General features: G+C 39.7%; 1 protein-coding gene across 2 annotated transcripts; it reads right to left on the reverse strand.

The window, feature by feature from the left end:
* Positions 1-592: 592 nt before the first annotated feature.
* LOC139003536 (guanylate-binding protein 7-like) lies at positions 593-21,680 on the reverse strand. 2 transcript variants are annotated; one of them, XM_070405539.1, is made up of 11 exons: positions 21,570-21,680; positions 18,925-19,120; positions 16,783-16,910; positions 13,100-13,209; positions 12,696-12,892; positions 10,976-11,221; positions 9,793-10,073; positions 4,609-4,821; positions 3,270-3,372; positions 2,796-2,989; positions 593-1,921 (listed from the first exon to the last, which is right to left on the reverse strand). In XM_070405539.1, the coding sequence occupies exons 2-11, from the start codon at positions 19,112-19,114 to the stop codon at positions 1,748-1,750; spliced, it is 1,836 nt and encodes a 611-aa protein (XP_070261640.1). In that variant the 5' UTR covers positions 19,115-19,120; positions 21,570-21,680; the 3' UTR covers positions 593-1,747. The 2 variants fall into 2 exon arrangements, with proteins under 2 accessions (XP_070261640.1, XP_070261641.1); XM_070405540.1 differs by lacking the exon at positions 18,925-19,120.
* Between the last annotated feature and the right edge of the window lie 238 nt (positions 21,681-21,918).

Raw genomic sequence — 21,918 nt, forward strand, 5'->3', positions numbered from 1 at the left:
CAGGGTTTCTGATTCCAGTGGCTTTGAATAGGGAAAATGAAAGGCTACTGAGCATGATCTCCCGACCCTCAAGAAAGCAGAGTTATGCTTGTAGATTCCACCCCTCTGTCAGCTGTGGGCATCATATTCAATGAGAAATTTCTCTTCATAGCAAAAGCATAGTTTTGTTTCAACAGAAGCACCTTAAAGGCACACAAGAATTATGGTGCAAATAAGATTACAAAATACTGCCTCTTTCTTTACTATTTTAAATATCATAACTGCACTTGAGTCAAAGGTGCTGACCTCATTGCTGGGAAATTGTCATGGGAGAGAAGCTTGAAGAAACCAGAACCCAGAAAGAGCAGGGCAGCAGGTTCAGATGGGTGTTCATATCCTTTCTGCCTCATTAAGTCCATACTTCACTAGTTCCTAAAGCTGTGTCTTTTATTCTGAGAACCTAGAGAGCAGTAAATATAGTAAGAAAATGCTAGTTGGGGCCCTGTTGGATGGAAGCTCATAGAATCACCTCTATTTTTTGAACACCTGGTGTGTATGTGGTGGGAGCCAAATATACAGTGACGAAGATTATCAAGTAGATGAGATCACGAGGTAGTAGCGGAGACAGCTGTAAACAGGTCATTTTAATTTTGCAATTGTATGAAAGTGCTGTGGTAGCTGGGAGATCAGCACAATGTTTAGCCCAAGGAAGAAACCTGATGCAATCTCAGGAAACCAGGAAATAGCAGTGGCTGAGGAGGGACAGAAGCTGGCAAATAAAGGGAGCAGGATGAGCAGCCGGGTCTTTAAGAAGTCTGTGTCCTGTGTGCAAAGGTCCAGAGTCAAGAGACTACACACAGCGTGTGGAGTTACAAGCAGTCCGTTCTAACCACAAAGGTCTTAAGCCCTACACCGCTAAAAGAATTCTTAAAGTGTTGAGCTGACCCTGAAAAAATTATTTCCTTCTAATTCACCATCTTTATAAATGTGGGGCAGAAACTTGGAGATGATTCCAATGGACATCCCAGTAGACTTTATACCTGAACATAAATTAGGGAGAAATTCCAGGACCTATTGAGATGCCCAAAGGACAACAAAGTTAAGATGCACATCCTGTAACTTCTGTTTCTTGCTGTAATAAGTACACTCTTTCTGTTGAGCATTTAAAATTTTGATGTGTATTTGCCACCGTTTGCATTGTCCCTAGCAAATAGGAGAGACTGCCAGGTTCCTGAAATCTTTGCCAACCTAATGTCCTATCAAAATGTGCATCTGACAGATGACACAAGTACCTTCTACTTTTACTTCGCATATCTTTATAATCAGTAAAGTTAAATGTTTACCTCTTATACTTTTGCCCATTTAAAAAATATCTTTGTTGCTCTTTGCTCTCACATTCATAAGGATCATTATAGCTGAAGAAATAAAAGAAATAATAATAATACAGATTGCCAACATTTTCCTCATCATACCATTTGTCTTTCTGCCTTACTTAAACATTTACTATGAATAAATCATCTTTTACCTTGTTTTTCATTTCTTTAAATTAATTAATTCAATCAAAAGTGAGCTTGTTTTGTTTAGTTTTGTTTTGTACATCAGACCCTGGTATTTTTTGGTAATCACACTTTATTTTTAAACTTTTCTTGGACAAAACTATCATGGCACACATACTGATAAAATGAGCTACTATAACATAAGGAGCCCTGTGTAATATCTCTCCTAAACATTCTCGGCCTATCTAAAAAAGAAAACTGGCCTATTTTCTTCATTGGGCCAGGGAGTGGTCAAGTAGTACGCTGGCTGCCATATAAAAGAGCTCTACAAATATTGAAGGCCAGATGTTTTCAGTTTCTTGAATCTCTTCTTTTAATTGATTTATCTCTTTCCTCATCTTCTCAGATTCGTTTTCAAATCCCTCAATAAGTAGTTCTTCTTGAATCTGTAGAAGAGGAGAGAATTCCCTTTTGAAAATCCCAATTAGCAGCACTTTGTATTTAACAACTGTAACAGCTAAGCACATGTTCTATTTTTCTACTAACTTAGATGCTCTTTGATACATTTGACCAAAAATTTCCAAATATTTGGACCTCGTAGTGGGAGTATCCATTCTTTAAGCCTTTCTAAGATCCCTCAGTGTGATTTCACTGGTGGTGGGGAAGAGCTGGGTTGGGTCAGGCCTGACAACTATGCTTGAAAACTGTTCCAGCCCTGAGGATGTTCTTTGGGAAGGTTGGAGGTTCAATTCAAATGATTTCTTGATTCCACTGAAGTAGGATGACTACACGCATGTAACACATGTAACACATAATGGGAATTTCTGACTCTCTATAGTACACTGGTTATCAAACTCCAGATTAGGACAGAGCATGCATTTTACTCTGGGTGCAGAGAATAAATCAGACAGATCTGGAAACGAATGCAGCAAACATTAGAGCTTTCTGCATATTTTATAGCATATCAGGCGCAATCTGACATCTTCCACCAGATAGAGCTACATGAAGTCTCTTTGATGGTTGTAGAAAACATCCTAAGGACTACAGGACTAAGGTCCTATTCACTTGGGGGCACAATGAGCCAGTTCAGGAGTCTGGGGCATGTCATTGGCACCTTGCAGACTCTAATGCCACAGAAGGTGTCGAATCATAGACTTAGGGCTTTAGAATGACCCGATTAATTTGGCATTTCACTGACTCATATGCCTTTGGGTTTCCTTCAGGTTTTATGACTTCAGTTAAATGTTTTGTCCTCCCCTTCACGAGGACCCAGGTTGTTGAATGTCCTCTATCCACTGGCCAGACCGCACCCGGACTTACCTTCTGCTTGTGCTCCAGCATTCTTTCCTGCTCCTTCAGGCGCCTTTCGCTTTGTCTCCTAATCTTCTCCTTCAGTTGGACTAGGTGTTCCTGGAAGCTTTTATCTTGAGCATACATTTTTTCCTGCTGTTCCTTCTGTTTCTGTCTTAGCAGCTCCTGTTCCTTCTCAGCTTCCCAATTCTTGGCATGCTCAGCTGTTCCCCAAGGGTTTTACAGAGGAAAGAAAATAATTTATGCTCAGCTGTACCCTCCTGAGCTCAGAGACTAAAGGGATTTTAAAATGGTAAGGAGAATGTGATGGAAAGGCAGTAATTGGCTGATTGAGCTACCAGAACACCCAGGGTTAGCTTCAGTTCATTTGACTTGTTTAACAGGACCGGAAGCACCTTGTTTCAGGAGGGTTTTGCTCTCACACCTGTTGCAGGCACTACAGGAACCTCCCCTCCCCTCTGTGATCAGAGCCCTGTCCTGTACCTGCTAGAGCCTTCTCCCCAGCAGTGAGGGCTTTGTCTGCCTGCAGGATGGATTCCTTTGTTTCAGCCTGTGACTGTACAAAGTTCTGGAATACCTCATGTGCCTGAAAAAAAAAAAAAGAGGAGGAGCAAGGAGTCTTGTTCAATAAAACTACAAACTTGACCCTGTAAATTCTTCATTATTCTTAGGATCCCACAGTGGTTCCCTTTCTTCCACAGTCACAATAAAAAACCCAGCCCTGGCCCATGTGGTTCAGTTGTTTGGAGCTTTGGCCCTTACTCCAAATGGTTGTGGGATCGATTCCCAGTCAGGACACATACCCAGGTTGTGGGTTCTATCCCCAATCCATGCATGTGTGGGAGGCAACCAACTGATGTCTCTCTCTCTCTTAAATTAAAAAAAAAAAGCCATTAAAAAATCAAACCTCTTTAGTTAGAATAAAACCCTCAATAACAACGTCTTTCCTATCTCTCCAGCTTCCTATCCTAATATGGCAGCCACCATCCACCCCAGATCACAGACATCCAGGCTTAAGTAGTTCTACACTCATCCTGCATTGTTTGTAATCTCTGCACATTCTTTTTCTTCTGACTGGATGCTCAGCTACCCTTTCTTTACTCAGGTAGCATGTATTGATACTTCAACTTGTAGCTTCTCCCTCCTCTTCCAGGAAGCTTTGCTAAACTTCCTTCTGAGATTTGAATGGCTGCCAGGTACACAGACCTGCTCTACCAGCTCTACCACTTGCTGTCTGTCTGCTCTTAGGTAACTTATTAGCTTCTCAGTGCATCTCATTCCTCAAGTGTATAATGGAGATGATATTATTCTAATAAATTGATAATCCAAACACAGCACCTAAGATGATACGTGTAGTAGAAAGTGAGTGCTCAATATATGTTAGGCATCACTATCATTATCATGAGCAGCAGCAGCAGCATCACTATCAGTGTATACTTGTATGATGACCATATCCCATCATATCCAATTGAATATTTATATGTTCCTTTTCAGTAAGGTCATAAGCTTTTTGAGAATGTTGTTTCTTTAAGTATATATCTTCTATACTTAGCACAAAACTATTACACTGTTTATTAAATAAAACAAATGTTGTATTTCATCTAGACTTTGGATAATAATAAATCCCATATTTAGGAAGAAATATTTCTGGTTTATGTAAAAGCCTCTAACTTATTATGGATAGAAAAGAGAAAAATGTAGGTCTTGCCATGCTTTGCTTTTTTCCCATAAATGGTGCGGTGTGGTTTTAGATTTTTAAAAAGCATCCACAAGACCCTCTGACCCCAATATCCTATCCTTCTCCCCTCTTTTTATTCCTCACCTTCACTCCTTTCCTGGGTACCATGTTATAGGATTGTTCAAGCTTGTCCATTGCTTCTAAGTAGAGCTTGTATCCATCAGGCACAGAGAAAGTTCCCCTAGAAATACTTTCCATCAAGGGCTCTGAAAGCTGCTTAAGCTGGGCCTGGCAATATTTTCCAGATGCCTCTTCATTCTGCAGCAAGAAATATTCCTTCTTCATGGCTATGGTTTCCTGGCAGGGAAATGTGGAGAAACCCAAAGGAGAGAAGTTGTTAGAAGGGAAGGTCTAACTGTGATCTTTTTGTAAGAAGCTGTCTTACTTGCGGTCAAGATGGTGAAGTAGGTAACTGCTGTGCTCATCTCCTCCAGGACCACATTAAATTTACAACTAAATCATAGAACAACCATTAAGAACTATCTGTAGACTAGCTGAAAAGAAGTCCTGTAATGATACATATAAGGAGACACCACAATAAAACTGGTAGGAGGCACAGAGATCTGGAGCCCGCAGGTCTCACACTTATGTGTGGCCATTAAGAATCGGAGGGATATCTCAGTGGCTGAGAGTCCTCCTGTGGAATGATGAGTCCCAGCCCACACTCGGTTTCCCACTTCAAGAAACCAGTACCAGAAAGAGAAATTCCTCCAATGTCTGTCTGTGAAAACCTGGAGGGATTGTGAATGAATGAGGAGGGCTTCAGGAGTCTCAGGTGTTCCCTTTGAGGGGCTTAGGAAATGACTCACTTGACCTAGTCTTGCAAGGGAAGCAGCTTGAAAGGCTCCAGGGCTATACAGGGAGAAATGTAATTGACTAGTGTCAGGGCTATGGTGCAGGGGCAGAGGTCAGGGTGGCCCTCTCTGGGGAAAAGTGGGGGCAGGTGCCCATGGCTCCTTTGATAAGCACTCTCCCCACCCAGCTGGCAGGCACAAATGGGAACCAAATTTGAGCTCTCTAATAACATGGCTAACATAATTTATACTAGAGGCCTGGTGCACGAATTTGTGCACAGGTGGGGTTCCTCAGCCTGGCCGGCAATCCAGGCCTATCAAGGGGCTGGCCCTGCGGGGAGGGACCACAGGAGGTTGGCCAGCCAAGGGAAGGGGCTGCAGGTGGTTGGCCTGCCTGCCCAGTCCCTGATTGGGTTGGGGGGGACAATCAAGGGGGGGCCGGACAGCCCTGCCCCTAATCGGGGATGAGGGGCCTGATCAGGGGCAAGGTGGCCAGGGAGAGGGGCCACAGGCAGTTGGGGAGGCTGATTAGGTCCTAGATCGGGCCAGTTGGCTGCTGCAGTGGAACTCATAGCGACTAGTCGTTCTGGTCATTATGGTCATTCTACTCTTCAGTCACTGGGCTTTTATATATGTAGATTACAATGGAAATTTCTTGAGACAGTACTCCAGTTTTTACCTGGTCCAATTGCTTCCAGTAGGTTTTCCACACAAGTGGCCAGTCTTAGCTCACACCAACACTGTCTTAAAATCTTTGAAAGGCCTAGAAACCCCCACAAAGCAGTGGTTGGCCTTGGCATGCCCTGTACCTCTTGCTAAGCAACTCCAAGTCTGGTACAAGCAGTGAACTGAATAGGCAAAGCAATCTTAAGAAAGAAGAACAAAATTGAAAGTATCATGCTACTTGATATGAAACTATACAGTAAATTATAGTAACCCAAACAGCATGGTACAGGCATAAAAACAGACACATAAGGTCAATGGAAGAGAATAGAGATACCAGATATAAACCTCCCCCTATATTGGTCAATTAATGTACGACAAAGGAAGCAAGAATATGCAATGGGGTAAAGACAGTCCCTTCAGTAAATAGTATTAAGAAAACCAAACAGATCCATACAAAAAAATAAACACAAAAAGGATTACAGACTAAAATGTAAGATATGAAACCTAAAAGAAATCATAGGCAATAAAGTCTTTGACATCACACTTAGTGATATATATATATATATATATATATATATATATATATATATATATTTGCGTATATCTCTTTAAGCAAGGGTAACAAAAGAAATGTGTCTACATCAAACTAAATTGTTTGGAACCATCTACAAAGCTAAAAAACACCCCAGTGAACAGGAGAATGTATTCACCAATAACACATGATAGATCTGATAAGGGGTCAATACACAAAATTTTTAAGGAACTCATACAATTTCACACACACACACACACACACACACACACACAGACACACACGCACACATCCAATTAATATGTTGAAAGGGGACCTGAATAGACACTTTTCCAAAGAGGACATACAGAGGACCAAAAGACATAAAAAGATGCTCAGTATCACTAGTCATCAGGGAAATGCAAATTAGAACCACAATGAGATATCATCTGAATGGTTATCATCAATGAATTAACAAACAACATGTGTTGGCAAGGATGTGGAGAAAAGGGAACCATCATGCACTGTTGGTGGAATTTTAAGTTGGTGCAGCCACCATGGAAAACAGTAAGGAGACTCCTCAAACAATTAAAAATAGAACTCCTCCAGCAATTCCGCTGCTGGGTATTTATCTGAAGAAATCCAGAACACTAACTTGAAAAGATATATGCACCCTACATTATTGCAGGATTATTTACAGTAGCCTAGATATTAAAGCAACTTAAGTGTCTATCAATAGGTAATTGGCAAAGAAATGGTACATATATACAAGGAATATTATGCAGCCATATAAAAGAATGAAATGTTGCCATCTGTGACAACATGGATGGACTGAGAGGGTATTATACTAAATGAAAGAAGGCAGACAGAGAAAGACAAATACCATATGATCTCACTTTATGCGGAATCTAAAAAACAAAGGAAATGTAAAAACAAAATGGAAACAAACTTATAAATATAGAGAGCAAGTTGATGACTGCCAGATGGGAAGCAGTTTGGGGTGATTTGGGAAACAAGAAAGGGGATTATGAAGTACAAATTATCAGTTATAAAAACAGTCACAGGGGTTTAAAGTACAGCATAGGGAATAAAGCCAATAGTACTGTAATAACTTTGTCTGGTGCTAGAAGGGTACTATACTTATTGGGTTGATACCTCTGTCAGTTATATAAATTTCTAATCACTATATTGTATACCTGAAACTAATATAATGTATGTCAACTGTAATTGAAAAAATTAAAAAGAAAACTAAAAGAAGCAGTGTGATGGCATCAGGGTGGACTGGGAATTGGAATGCCAGGCATCATATGGAAAGTCCCTTATTCACTTTGGCTCAGGTCCAACCCCTGTGAAATTATGAGGTCAGTAGACATGGTGCCTTTCCCCCAAATTGACATATAATTGACACATGACATTATAATAGTTTTAGGTATACAACTTAGTGAATCATTATTTGTATACATTGTGAAGTGATCACCACAATAAGTCATTAACATCCTCACTTTATCTATCTATATAAAAGGCTAATATGCTAAGTGTCCATCCAGGTAACAACATCACTCAGCAATACCCAGCTTCCTCTCCCTAGCAACAACTAGTCTCCATGCAGTTTCTTCAGCCCAGGCTTTACAGCCAGGTGGAAACATTTCAAACTTTAACCAAATGTCTGTGAAGTGTTTTCCCATGCTTTATTTAATTTGATACTCCCAGAAGTCCTGGAGTAGGTAGATAGGAGACTTGGTGGAATCCTATTTTCTTTTCATTAGCCAGAAAATGGAGATTTAGAAAGCTTAGAAAATTGACCCAACTGAAAAGAAGTAAGAAATGGTGGACCTTGAAAATGACTTTAGGTTTTCTCACTGCACAGAATATAGTCAAACATTGCTGCAGTTAAATCGTTTATTTACCCTTTGTTCTCCCTGCAAAATCTACAACAATAATCTACTTCATGTTGATATTTACTGCTATGTTGCTGACAATTACCTGAAAGAGAAGTTGGGGTGCACTGGAAAAATTTTAGCTACATCACAGAAAGCAGGTCTAATTAAACACACCATATATATATATATATATATATAGCCAAGTTGACTTGCACATGTGCAATACATATAAAGCTCTCACTGGTGCCAATCAATCACATGTGTGTGTTTGTGTGTTTTGCTCTGTCACTGTTGATCATGAATTTGGTTGACACGTCTATTATAGAGAAAGGGTGAACACTGATTTATTTCTTCTAATTAATTTTCTTTCAATGTGCACAAATTCATGCACTGGGAAACTAGTATAGTTATAAACATTTATTTTTCTTTGGATGTGAAGTTTTAGGATTTACTCCCTATTATCATTCAAATATGCACCCCAGTTTTATGCATGGTTCCTTTATCGGTAGTAGGGTTGACCAACAATGAGCAATGGAGAGTTCAATATGACTGTCCTCTACAAACTTGGGTTGCTATGGATGAAATATATACATAGCAAATCAATTGCCCACTAATAAGTTCAACAGTCTCTGAACAGAGTTTTAAGCAACTCCTAGTTTTTTTCAATGAGGGTTTGATTGTGCAAAAATATAGAAAGAAAATGTATTTGCTGGACTTTGACATTTTAATGAAGTTGGTTTTATTCTATATGAACTGAGAGATTTTTGTAACCTGTAAAATAGTCAAAGGCACACTCAAAGACAAACTTTCAGTGAAGGTGCTGATAGTGAGTAGAATTTTGATGTCTTCTAAGAGTTCTCTCCCTTGGTGTCCACTCCCTACATAGTCCTTGGACCCATGGGTATGAGGAGTATTAATCCTATGATTAGATTATGTTATACAACCCAGCTTGACTTTAAGATGGAAAATTTCTGGTGGGCATTATCTAACTACATGAGCCCTTTAAAAGAAGATTTCTTCAGTTGATGGCAGAGTAGGTAGTCACAGAAATTAGAAACAATATAAAAAGATATGATGAATCATTGCTTGCTTGAAGATGGAGGGGAGTTTCCCAGAACCTTCATTTGATCATATAAACCCATTTGAACCTTGTTATCAGCATGTGGTACACTGAGCAGGAAACCCATATCTTGTTCTGGAATCTGACCTAAACAACTATGTGTTTTGCAACAATAGAACATAAAAAATAATTTTTTAGAAAAAGCATGTACAGTATCCTATATAGAGGTCAGTCACTCACAACAATCCAGGCCCATTCTACAGTTAGAAACACATGAACTGGGGAGTCACTAAAAGGAAATGTAGGCATCATTATAGAAGGGCAGTTTTCAGGGAGGATGTATGCTAGATATCTTACCATAAGCTTCTTCTGGAACACCTGGTCGTCATCCTTGAAGGAGCGCTCCATGAAGATTGCAATGGCTTCCCTCTCAGAGGTTGTGTGCAGGTCCAGCAGCTCCTGCAGCGTGTCTGTGGGGAAGCTCACCCTCTGGGCCATCTGCTCGCTATAGTGGTCAGTTGCCATCTGTAGAGCCACTGAGTTCTCTTGCTCAGCCAGAGTTGTCACCGTGTTCTCCAAACAAGGCACTGCTCCACTGTTGATGGCATCCACATAGGCCTTTGCCAGAGTCCCCAGCCCTGAATGACACATTATATTTAGGAAATTAAAAGGAATTTCTCACTCACTGTTTTACAAGCTTTCAAGATCAGCATTCTAAAAATCGCAGCAACTTTACTGAGATGAAGGGTTCTTTTTCCTTTTTCTTCTCCCCATATTCCTCCTTGTTGCCTCCTCCTTTTACTTTTATGTGTCTATTTTCTAATAATGACATTATTGCTTATTCTCTTCATTCTTTTATTGATTTGTGGATTCATCACATTCTAGTATGAAAATAATAATCTCATCCAACACATTCAAGAATTTCCTAGAATAATTTCCCTTTGAATATATAAAATGAGTTTATCTTATAGGTAAGTAAAGTAGGTAATTTGTGGGCACTATTTCAAACTGAATGTGGGGCTCCTTTAAAAAAATCAAGAATTTCAGGACAGTGACACAAACATTAAACCAAGCCTGGGTCCATCTCAGCATAGGGCACTGTGTGTCTGCCCAGTTGGCATATCCATGAATCTAGCCCTGCATATAAAGCTATAGTAAAAATTTCATCTTAAACGCTAATGAGATTTCAGAGGCTTATGTTCTGTTATATATTTTTTCTTACTGGTGTAAATTCTCAAAATATCTCGTGTATCCTCAACAAGACACACCCATCTCATTGGTCTTATCATCATGATGCAGATTCCTGCCCTTAACAGCAGCTTGTGCTTATGTCATTGGTGTATTAGTTTCATGAGACACAGTAGGCTTCAATAATCCCTCATATAGGGAAACTTTAATGAAAAGACATGCATGTCTATATGTGGCATGAATGTCTGGTTTTCCACATCACATAGAGAAGGAAACAAAATTACCAACAAATTCAAAGTGCAATCACACACACTGAACTGCTGAGAAACTTGCTGTAACAGCGAAGACTCACCAATTCCAGTGACAATGATCTCTTCTCTTAGAGTCTTGGTTTTTGCATGTGTGAGGATATACTGACAGAAATTTTTGGATTGCTCCTGAAAATTCCATTCTAGTTGGCTCTCTGACATCTCCTCCATACAGTGTAATACTTTTTTGTCATTTGCAGGCTGGTCAAAGACAAAGCACTTCCGCCTTGGAAAGAACTTCCTGATATACTCTCTAGGCACGTTGGACTTCTGGGTTTGGTGATCCTTGCCTAAAAAAAGAAAAACACTAATCACTGATGAGGCAGTCTTCAGGCAAGGAGATGAAAACATTCATTTCCAGGGATTTTTGCATCACTGTAACACTGGTTCCTGTAAGTCTCCTTTTATTTAATCATGCAAATCAACCTAATGCTAATAATCTACCAAAGCATAGAAATTTCACATTTATTATTTATTTATTTATTTGTTTGTTTATTTATTTATTTATTTGTTTGTTTGTTTATTTATTATTTCCAGAGCCAGGAGCATAGAAAGTACTTCTGGAGAAGACAGGAAGAAGGCATCTATCCCAAGTGAAGAAACTTATGGTTATTTTCCTTAGCCCTTCCATGGTGCCCAATGGTTTAACTGTTTATTATTTTTGAATGATCGATTAATCTCCAAAATGGTCAGAAATACTTTTGGTATTATAGTCCTCAGGCCAGAAATAAAATGTGGGCTCAAAAGTAACAGTGAATTGTTTTCTGGTAGAAATAAGGATATTTATGATACTTCTGGGAAAAGTTTCATGTGAAGGATAGACAATACTCAGAACAGTAATGAAAAACTACTAAAAATAAGAGTTAAAAAAAACAAGCAATATAGATACATTCATAGATTTTTTTAGCAGACATCATCACAAAAGTAATGTTAACCTAATGCCACTTGGAGACCTCACCCATTTTCTTTATCAGTTTATACTGAATGTGACAATGTCACACAGTGTGATTCTAGGCATATATCAGCTGTTCAATAAATGATTCTTGAATTAATAAATAAATTATTAAATAAACAAAAATGAATCTGTTCTTAGGTACTACCTATTATTCTCCCTGCTAAATGTACTCAGTGTTAGGAATTTAATATTACAAAATATTGTATGAGGCTATAGAATGAAGAGAGTGATGTTATAAAAAACAAATAATAAAGGATTTGAAAGTCTTATAGGAATGATTTGTCAATTATTTTTTTGGGGGGGAAACATTCATACAAATATCTTTTATATTAAGAATGTAACCATGCAAGTTATTAAAATACACAACATGAAATGTATTTCAAAAATAAAGTCATTTGATATGTTTGTGATTCTGTGTTTATCATCTTTCATACTAATGAGCATTTTTTGCTAAATAGAAATACTAGTAGGTGAGCTCTGAACTTAGTAAGTAACACAAATATTTTAGCCTTAAAAAATTTTGGCACCGGTTATAATCCTCTAAGTTATTTTTCATGGTGTCAATTTTTCTAAAATCATTTTGTCCAACAATGTATTCTACATTTTCTCAGCCAGCTTAAATTCTGGTCACTTGAGTTTTTTTCAGTAATAATAACAACTGAAACCATACCCACCTGTCATACACATACCACCATTAACATGGGCTTCAATTGATAAAAAATAAAGATTGACCTTAAGTGCTGAGAAATAGGACTCAGTTTATCACACTTCCCACTGAACCTTCTGCCACTCAGACCATCCTTTGATACCTGGAACCAACTTCAAGGCATTCTCCAGGTACTCATCTTCACTGATGGTGCGTCCATCTAACTTCAAGTCCAGTGTGAAATCCCGTACAACCCAAACAAAGTCTGGAAAGAAACTTGCAAACTCGGCTGAGTCATCTACTTCACCAGAGCTGGGAGAGGACTTTGTCCTGATTAGCTTTGTTAGTTCAGTCACATAGCTGGGATCTTAGTTAAGGAATGAGAAATGCTCCCCATCAAAATTTCCAGATCTTACCCAGAAACAATTTTTATTAACATTCTTATTCACCCAGTGTTCTTTTTACTTCAACCATGATTATTGACATGAGGAAACCACAATGTCAAAAATAGTCTCAGTTTTCCCATAGCCTCCATGGCACATGGAGGTTGGGTTCCTGGAAGGATACTGCAGCTGCTCCAGGGCCTGGTGGTTGATGCTGCCCATGCTGTTATAGACAAACATGCTGCTCAGAAGCACGGCCAAGGCAAAGATCCATAAGTCATTCTTAGGGTCGCCCTAGAAAGTGCATTACAGTAGGGGACTTAGGTGTCTATTGTTTTTGTTTGTTTTGATTTTCAAAAAATAAAATGAAAACTAAAAATTAAAAAAGTACTTTTTTTTTGGCTAATGCTCACTTGAGGATATTTTTCCCATTGATTTTTTATAGAGAGTGGAATGAGTGAAATGGAGGGAGGGGAGGAGGGAGAGAGAGAGAGAGAGAGAGACATAGATGTGAGAGAGACAGAGCCATTGGTTGCCACCCGCTCCCACCTTAATCAGGGTTGGGATTGAATTTGCAACCGAGGTACGTGCCCTTGACAGGAAATTGAAACCTCAACCCTTCAGTGTGCAGGCCAATGCTCTAACCACTGAGTCACAACAGCCAGGGCAAAAAATTACCATTTTAATCAAACTTTTACTTTAAAGACGTAAAAATAAATGAAAATGTTAAAGAGTTTTTTCTTTTAAAAAATACACTTACTATAAACTTAATGAAAGAAACATTCTCAAAGCCAAACTGTAAATGATGCCTGTATTCTAAGATGGAAACACAGTAATGAAAAGTTTAAGTGTATAAATGCACTGATCTTTCCCTCAACAGGCACATTTTCCCAACTTATCTCTCATCTTACAATATAATCCATCATTACCATAAAAATTACACCTAAACTGGCTAAATCTAGACTTACTTAGGTTTTAGTCTGTTTTTTTGTTTGTTTTTTCCCCCACAAAACAAGCTTGATAGCTAAAAGATGAGCTAATATTAAATTGTGTATTATGGCTCAAGTCAAATTACAGGATTATGTTTTTCATCACATAAACAACAATGAAAATAAAACCAGAAGGGATCCCAGTGTAATAAGTGATCTAAAACAAGTGGAACAATGGTAGGAAATGAAACCTTAAGCTACAGAAGCTGACTTGTGTTTCAGTCAGAAACCATGAAGCCTTCTCGGGCCTGTGATGTACGAATTGTACTCTCTCTGCAACAGCTTTAGTGTTCCAAACACTAGGAACTAGTAAAAACTTTAGGTTTGAGGAACTCCAATGTGGAAAAGCTACTCCAAGCATTTCACTTCAAGTGACTGAGAGGTACTTAGAAATAAATGCATGAAAAACCTGAGAGCATGAGACATCCTTTAAGAAAGGGACCTTTAAATGAACTGCTGACTCTGGAGGGCCTCTACCCTTCACTTCTAATTAAGCATGGAAGAAAAACAGAGACTGGCTAATTTTTTTTTATCCAAATAAAGTGCTAACTTAATGGAACCCTTAGTTATTCAAAGTCATAGTATTGTGTGAACCACACAATACTAGTTACACAGTAAGCCAAGGATAACAATCCAGATCTGTTGTTAAAAGTACCAGTTCACGTACAGAATTATCATAATGCTATCCTATATAATAAAAGGTTAATATGCAAATCGACCGAACAGTGGAATGACCGGTTGCTATGATGCACACTGACCACCAGGGGGGAAGATGCTCAATGCAGGAGCTGCCCCCTGGTGGTCAGTGCACTCCAACAGGGGGAGCACTGCTCAGCCAGTAGCTGGGTTCATGGCTGGCGAGCACAGTGGCGGTGGCAGGAGCATTCCCACTTCCATGGCAACACTAAGGATGCCTGACTGCCAGCTTAGGCTCACTTCCAGGCCTAAGCTGTCAGTTGGACATCCCGCAAGGGCTCCCAGACTGCAAAAGGGTGCAGGCCAGGCTGAGGAACACTGCCCCCCCACCCCCACCCAAGTGCATACATTTCATGCACCAGGCCTCTAGTTTTAAATATTATCTACATTTTAAAAAAACACAAATCTTCATCATTTAGGTAAAAAACAAATTTCATGTTTCTTCAAAGGGATGTCAATGCTAAATGTGATTAAAACATTTGAGTAAAACCTTTTGTCATTTTTTTCCTTGACCTACTGAATATTTTCCAGTACCATTTTGTAGTTTTATTGGATGACTTTGGGAAAATAACATGGCGAATATTGTTGTTTTATAATACAAAGGAGGGCTCTCATTTATAAGCAAACCTGGAACATAGAAGACCATAAGAAATATGTCAGTGAAGAGCTCATTTAAAAACTATTCAGCATTTAGTATGTAGAGAATTGGAATGCACAATTGAAGACTGTAGTTCTTGAAGAAGTGTGATAAAACCTCATTTATCAAAAGACCTTGGTGTCAAAGAGTGCCCTTGCACCCTCTTCTAACTCTGTAGGAATACATCAGATTTGGATTTCCCTAGGTCTACTACTTCCTTTAAAAAAAAAAAACAGAACAAGGGTATTGAGCTACAACTACAACTGACTAGTTCAAAAACTGTTTTAAAAGTTAGGTTTGTATATTATAAATTGTACACTCAAAACCATCTCTTACAATCCAAGGTTAGTAACCCAGCCAGCTTAAATCAAAGGTTTTTCTCACCTAGGTCCCAGTACATGGATGATGGACTCAAGTACTTACTATACTGGGAAATAGAGATCAAGAAAGTATTTATTGGTCAAAGTTTAAGTTACACAAGATGTGTCCTTGAATCAGATCCCTCTTCAACTCAAGCACTCCTTTACTGACAGCACTTTGTAAATCACACCAAGAAAATCACCCCAGATAGCAAGAGCTAAGACATTTGAAATGTGGTCACTGTAGCTTTTCACTTGGATGGCAGAAGCAATTGTGGAAGATGGACTGGATCAAGCCTTCCCCAATGTTGTAGGACTGAGCAAGTCAGTGAGTTCACCAGTAAAATTATAGTAAATTAGAAATATGCTTATGTGAACCAGAGAGGCAGGACTGTTAGCCCCTGAGGAAAGAAAACTATCCACAGAACTAGAGGCTTTTTAAATTTAGATTTTCTAAATTCATTCTCCCTCCCCATCTTTTTTTTTTTTTCCTTCTCAGTAATGGAAACCAAAAGTGCATTAGTGCTACTTTCAACTTTGACTCATGCTAACATAAATAAGGAGAAAATATTGAATTGCAAGTCACACTATAAATACAAAATACTTATATGATCCCATAATAGTGCTTTTTGTGGGTCTAATTCGTGTTTTTAGAGAAGTCAGTGCAAAATTCATCTTTAACAAATACATATTCCTGGTAGCTGAAGCTTTTCTGGAGATTTTTAAGTAGATTATTTCACTGTAATCCATTTTCATGGGTCCTACCTCCAACCCCATTAATCTCTTACAACTTAACTAGTAGGTCCCATGGACTATAGTTTCCTCTGGGAATGACTGGGTTAGGATCCCAATTTTTATATTCCCTGACAACACTGCATATTACTTAATTCTCAACTATGCTCTTGGTCTTTGCTTCATTCACTGCCATATCTGTAGTACCTAACACAAAGCCCTGAATGCAGCTTTCCAATAAGTATTTAACTTGTACTTGTTGCCCCAGTGTAAAAATAAAAAGATCTATTCTTAATCAAAGTATTGAGTTTGCCAAGAAAGTAAGTTCTACAAAATAGAAGTTTGCTTCATTATTCCTAATTAAATTTGTAGCTTAGAGAAATACATCGTGAAAGTTGAGGTGTCAAATTAAAATGTAAGTGGAGTATCAAGAACAAAAAATTCTTTGCCTTACCTTTTCCACATCGCCCAGGCCCTCAGTGTCCAGAAGGACCAGAGTGTGGTTGGGCTTGGAGGGGTGGGGTACAGACCACATCCAGATGCCCTTGGTTTCAGACCGCACTGTGGAGCCCAGAGGAAAACCTGCAAAGAAAGAGGAGAAAGTCCTATAGAGTAACAGCAGATAGTCCTGGCTGCCCATAGGTTACATTGGTTAAACTTGTCAGAATGTGAGTGCCAGGCTGGGAGAAAGGTTGCTTTCATTTCAGCAAGAACAGCCTATCCAAATCTTTATACATATTAAGGACCTTCTCAAGAAACACTTTATGTTCTCTATTTACCTCATACTATCAGTAATAGTTCAAGCTATGTCACATTACATAATTAATATAACCTCTACTGATTATATATATATATATATATATATATATATATATATATATATTTCTCATCCGAGGACATGTTTATTGATTTTAGAGAGCGGAAGGGAGATAGCTAGGCAGGTAGATAGATTGAGAGATAAAATTTGACATGAGAGAGGGAAACATTGATTTGTTGCCCCTTGTACACGCTCCAACCTGGGACTGAACCTGCAACCTAGGTATGTGCCCTCACCCAGAATCAAACCTATGACCTTTTGGTGTACAAGACAATGCTCCAACCAACTTCGACCCACCCACCCAGCCATGGCTTGACTTTTATATTATTTTCTGACACTGAAGAGCTCCCTTGTTCTTCAGGTTCTGGAGGAGTTCACCCAGTGGGAGGCATCAAAAGGAGATCAGAGGTCAGACGTGTTCTCCTCACTTTCCTCCTAGTGAGCCATGGTGTCTTAGTGCCTCTGTTCCTTTACCTTTGGTCACTCCCCCTTCCATGCCATATCTCTGGTCTTTGCCACATTCTGTTATCTACTTTTGCTTGCCACATCTGAAATAGTAGTTTTAGAGTCTACCTGGCCATTGCTATTGCCACTCTCTGTATGCATCCTCATCCCACATTGGTTCTTTGTGCTGTGCTTATGCCCTCGTAAATCATCCCTCATTAAATGTTCTTCAGTACCCCCAAATAGGTAATCTGAGTCCTGCCAGGACCTGGATAATACAGCAGCTTTTATTGGATTTTTACCTCCCCTTTATCCCTCTATTTTCCTCAATTTTTTTTTTCTCTTCTAAAAAATGATGAGTTCTTTGCTCACTGCTTCACGTGCTGACAAAATGGAGGGGGAAAGAGAAAGAACCTGTGATATTTTCTAGATCCTCTTTCCAAAGGCAGAAATTAAGTACACAGTGGGAGAGAGTGTGGGGTATATGCCAAGGAACCCACTGATGATATATCTTGTCCCACAGTTTAGAATTTTGACCATCTCCCATCTTCCAATGTCTCCTTCAATGAAGAATGGAAATGAACTTGATAAAATACCTGGGGGAGGTTGAGTCAGCATGGCTGAAGTCATTCAATTTCTACATCCAGAGTATATTCCACAGACAGAATATAAAGCCTGAGGTGGTCTGCATTCTTCTACATGTGATAGTGTTTGATTGCTTTCTGACTAATCCATAGTAATCTGAAGTTCCCATTACCCCAGCAAGGAAAGGCAGGGTATAATTGGAGGTCATTGGTCTCAGCTTTGGGAGGTAAAACAAGTTGTCAACAAAGAAAGAGAGTTCAGAGAGAGAGAGGGAGAGAGAGAGAGGGAGAGAGAGAGGGAGAGAGAGAAAGAGAGAGAGGGCTCTAATTCATCAAAGTTTTGCTATGAAATGAAGCAAACAATTGGATGGTAGCCCCATTGAAATATGGGATATACAGAATACACTGCTATTTGTTTACTTCCTACCCTTTTTTTAGAAAAAGCAACTATTGAACAATATTTGTATGCTAGAGTTTAGAGCAGAAGTAATGTAGGAGAAAGGAAGGGAATACTTTCTGGTGCTGAGCTGACTAATGGGTGGTTCTTTGATAGGGAACTCTTTATTACTGAAGAAATGAGTGACATTTTGTGGACAGATGGGGTTGAAGTTATAAATCTAGCAATTAAACTTAAAAGTTTTCTTCACTGGGAGGAATGAGGCCTTTTTTAAGGATGACCACGAGAGAGGCATGATCAGCCTCTGTTATCACTATCTCCGAGCAAATGGCGCTGCCCCAGAACAACACTCACCCTGGTTCTTTCCTGCCAGGCGGTTCATCAGGTAAGATTTTCCTGTTCGATACAGACCTGCAATGGCGACCACCACCACAGGCTGAGAGATCTTGTCTAGAATCTCCAGTGCTGTTGGGTTTACTGTCAGCTGATTATTCTGATTTTCCACCAGACAGATGGGGTCCATCAGGGTACATTCAGAGGCCATGGTGAGCTGTAACCCAGAGGAACAACTCAGTACAACACAAGATCCTGAAGTCATTATCTAATGGTTATACAGGTCATTTGCATATCAGCTTTACACTCCTGGAGAGCATATATCAGTTTCCTACATTTTGTATGTTTCTAAAAGATAAGTATTTAGCCTAGTGTGTCATGGCCTGGTACAGATTCCTTATGTACATTATTATATTGATCTATAAATGAACCTTAAAACAACCTTGCCCATGTGATGCATAAAAGGATTATAATGAGAAAAACAAACCACTGATGATGGAGCCTTTAGAAGGTTAACATATTGGGGGCAAGTTGAGGCAGAATGGGACATGGCAGGAGATGAGGAGTGACCAGAGAAGATACCAGGAGTTCCATGGTTATTTGTTTTCTTGTTAACTGCATATATTCTCTGAGTAACTACCATATGCTGGGCACTGGTCTATATGCTCAGTATCAAGTGGTGAACAAAATGGATACCAATTCTTGCCTCATGAAACTCTATCCTAGTGGGAGGAGACAGACAATACAGAAAGCAAATAAGCAACATGCATAGTATATGTATATTAGATGAGTTTATATAGAGGGTGGTCAGGGAAAGTCTGCCTCTCTGAGAAAGAGAAATAGATGTGATCTTTGACCTTGAGGAGGACAGGTTTAGTGAATCCCAGAGCAGGAGAGGGCTGGCAGAGGGAAGACATTGAAAGGAAGAGGAAGAGATGAAGAATATGGCTCCTTCTCAAAATACAATAAGACAACCCTAGCCAGTTTGGCTCAGTGGATAGAGCATCAGCCTGCAGACTGAAGGGTCTCGGGTTCGATTCCAGTCAAGGTCACATGCCCAGGTTATGGGCTCAATCCCTAGTGAGGGCATGCAGGAAGCACCCAATCAATATTCTCTCTCATCATTGATGTTTTTATCTCTCCCTCTCTTTTCCTATCTGAAATCAATAAAAATATATTTTAAAAGCACACAATAAGACAAAGACAAGTGTCACATGATCTCACTCATATATGGAATCTAAAGAACATAATAAACTGATGAACAAAATAGATACAGAAACATGTAAACAGAATAGACTATGGAATCTCAGAGGAAGGTGGGAGTGGGTGGGTGGGAAGGGATTGACCAAATAACTTGTGCTTATATGTGTAACCAGTAGACACAGACAGTAGTGTGGTGAGGGCCTGGGGGAGGGGGAGGTGCAGGCCAGAAGGGGTCAATGGGGAAAAAGAGGAACTTATATAATACTTTCAACAATAAAGATTAAAAAACACACAATAGGCCAAAGCATTACTGGACCCAGATAAATTAATGGGTGCATGAATTCATTTAATTGGAATCAAAGGACATTATTCCTTACTTCTAGGCTGACAAGGAAGAGAGTCAGTAGCCAGCATGTTTTAGGGTGTGCCCAGATCTGCCAGAGTCCCACAGCTGGTGAGTCCCTACTTTACTGTTTTCATCATAGGGGGTATAAACAGGAGGAATTACAGAATTTATTTCTTGAAATGAATATTTAAAATTTTGGTCGGAATAGATGACTTCATAAAAATTTTTTTTAAATGCAAGTAAACTGGAATATCCAATACAAAAGCTGGTAAGTTCAAATAAAGAAGTAAAATGAAATAGTTCTGTGTGGCATTAGATGGTTTTCAAAGTTTATTCCCCAGGAGAGTCGGTCATCTGAAGTGATGGTGAAAACTACCCCAAGCCTTGATTTCTCAGCAAGTATGACAGGATATTCTGAGATGGTTCTTGTATGGACCACATGTTAGAAACAATGCCTGGTAAGCAAGCACTATTAGATCTTATAGGTATTTCTAACAGTTGATCAGTGAGCATGAAATTGAATTATTCTATATAACAGAGCTTTGTGCTACCTTTGGGATATTAAGTATTACTAATACAAAAAGAATCTGTGTCAATCTCTTAAGATTTAAATTGTCTGTAAATTAAGGACCACTATTTCTCTCAGTTTCTCCAATGCCTGGAGGTGGGGGTCGGGGAGGAGGTGGTGGTGGTCAGGGACTGTCTGAGGAGGGACAGGGAGATGGAGGGGGAGAGACTCCAAGGAGCCTCTGCAAGTGGATGGGGTTTACTCCATCCGTCCCAGGAAAGATTTAACCCCTTTTCGCATTTGAGGGAGGATGCTTTCCTGCCCCTCTTTTCCCCCCATGGAGGGCTGTTTGTGTAGCCCTGGGCGGGTGCCAGAGGGGCAGCTCACCCTGGAGACAAGGTGGATGGGGGCTGGTCGCTTCACAGAGAAGCCTCTGATCCAAACAGAGACACTGAGGTGTTGGTAGCCAGGCCCAGTACTAGCTTCCCACTCTCCCCTGCCCTTCAGTGCCAAGCCCGGGCTGCCTGTGTGGGGTGTGCATCTAGGCACCTGTTGTTGTTGATATTAAGGAATATGGGCCTAGAAGAGCAAGTGTAGGAGCGAACTTACTTGTCTCTGTGACTCCTGTGCAGCAGACAGGGGACAAGTTCTCAGCTGTCCTAGCTTTTTCCTCGCGTGTTCCTCCAGCGTCTGGCTCCTCCAGATACTGACTGTTCTCTTTAAAAGCTGAAAGTCATGCCAGATATTACAGCCAAGAAGTTATGGGTCGGCTTGATAAGAACCCAAATCAAAAGGCCATGTGCTTCTTTGAGAACTGAATCATTGGGTCTCCCCCGGCCCTCCCTTACCTCACCCTCTTTTTTTTTTTTTTTTTTTAACTGAGGCAGGAGAGCAGGTGACCTGAGAAGAAAGTTGAGGTTTCTCCAGACCTGTCCTCAGAATTCCAGGTTGGTCCCTC

The sequence above is a fragment of the Myotis yumanensis genome, unplaced genomic scaffold (assembly GCF_028538775.1).
Source record: "Myotis yumanensis isolate MYYU_CA2020_CCGP unplaced genomic scaffold, mMyoYum1.0.hap1 SCAF_2, whole genome shotgun sequence".
Taxonomy (NCBI): Eukaryota; Metazoa; Chordata; class Mammalia; order Chiroptera; family Vespertilionidae; genus Myotis; species Myotis yumanensis.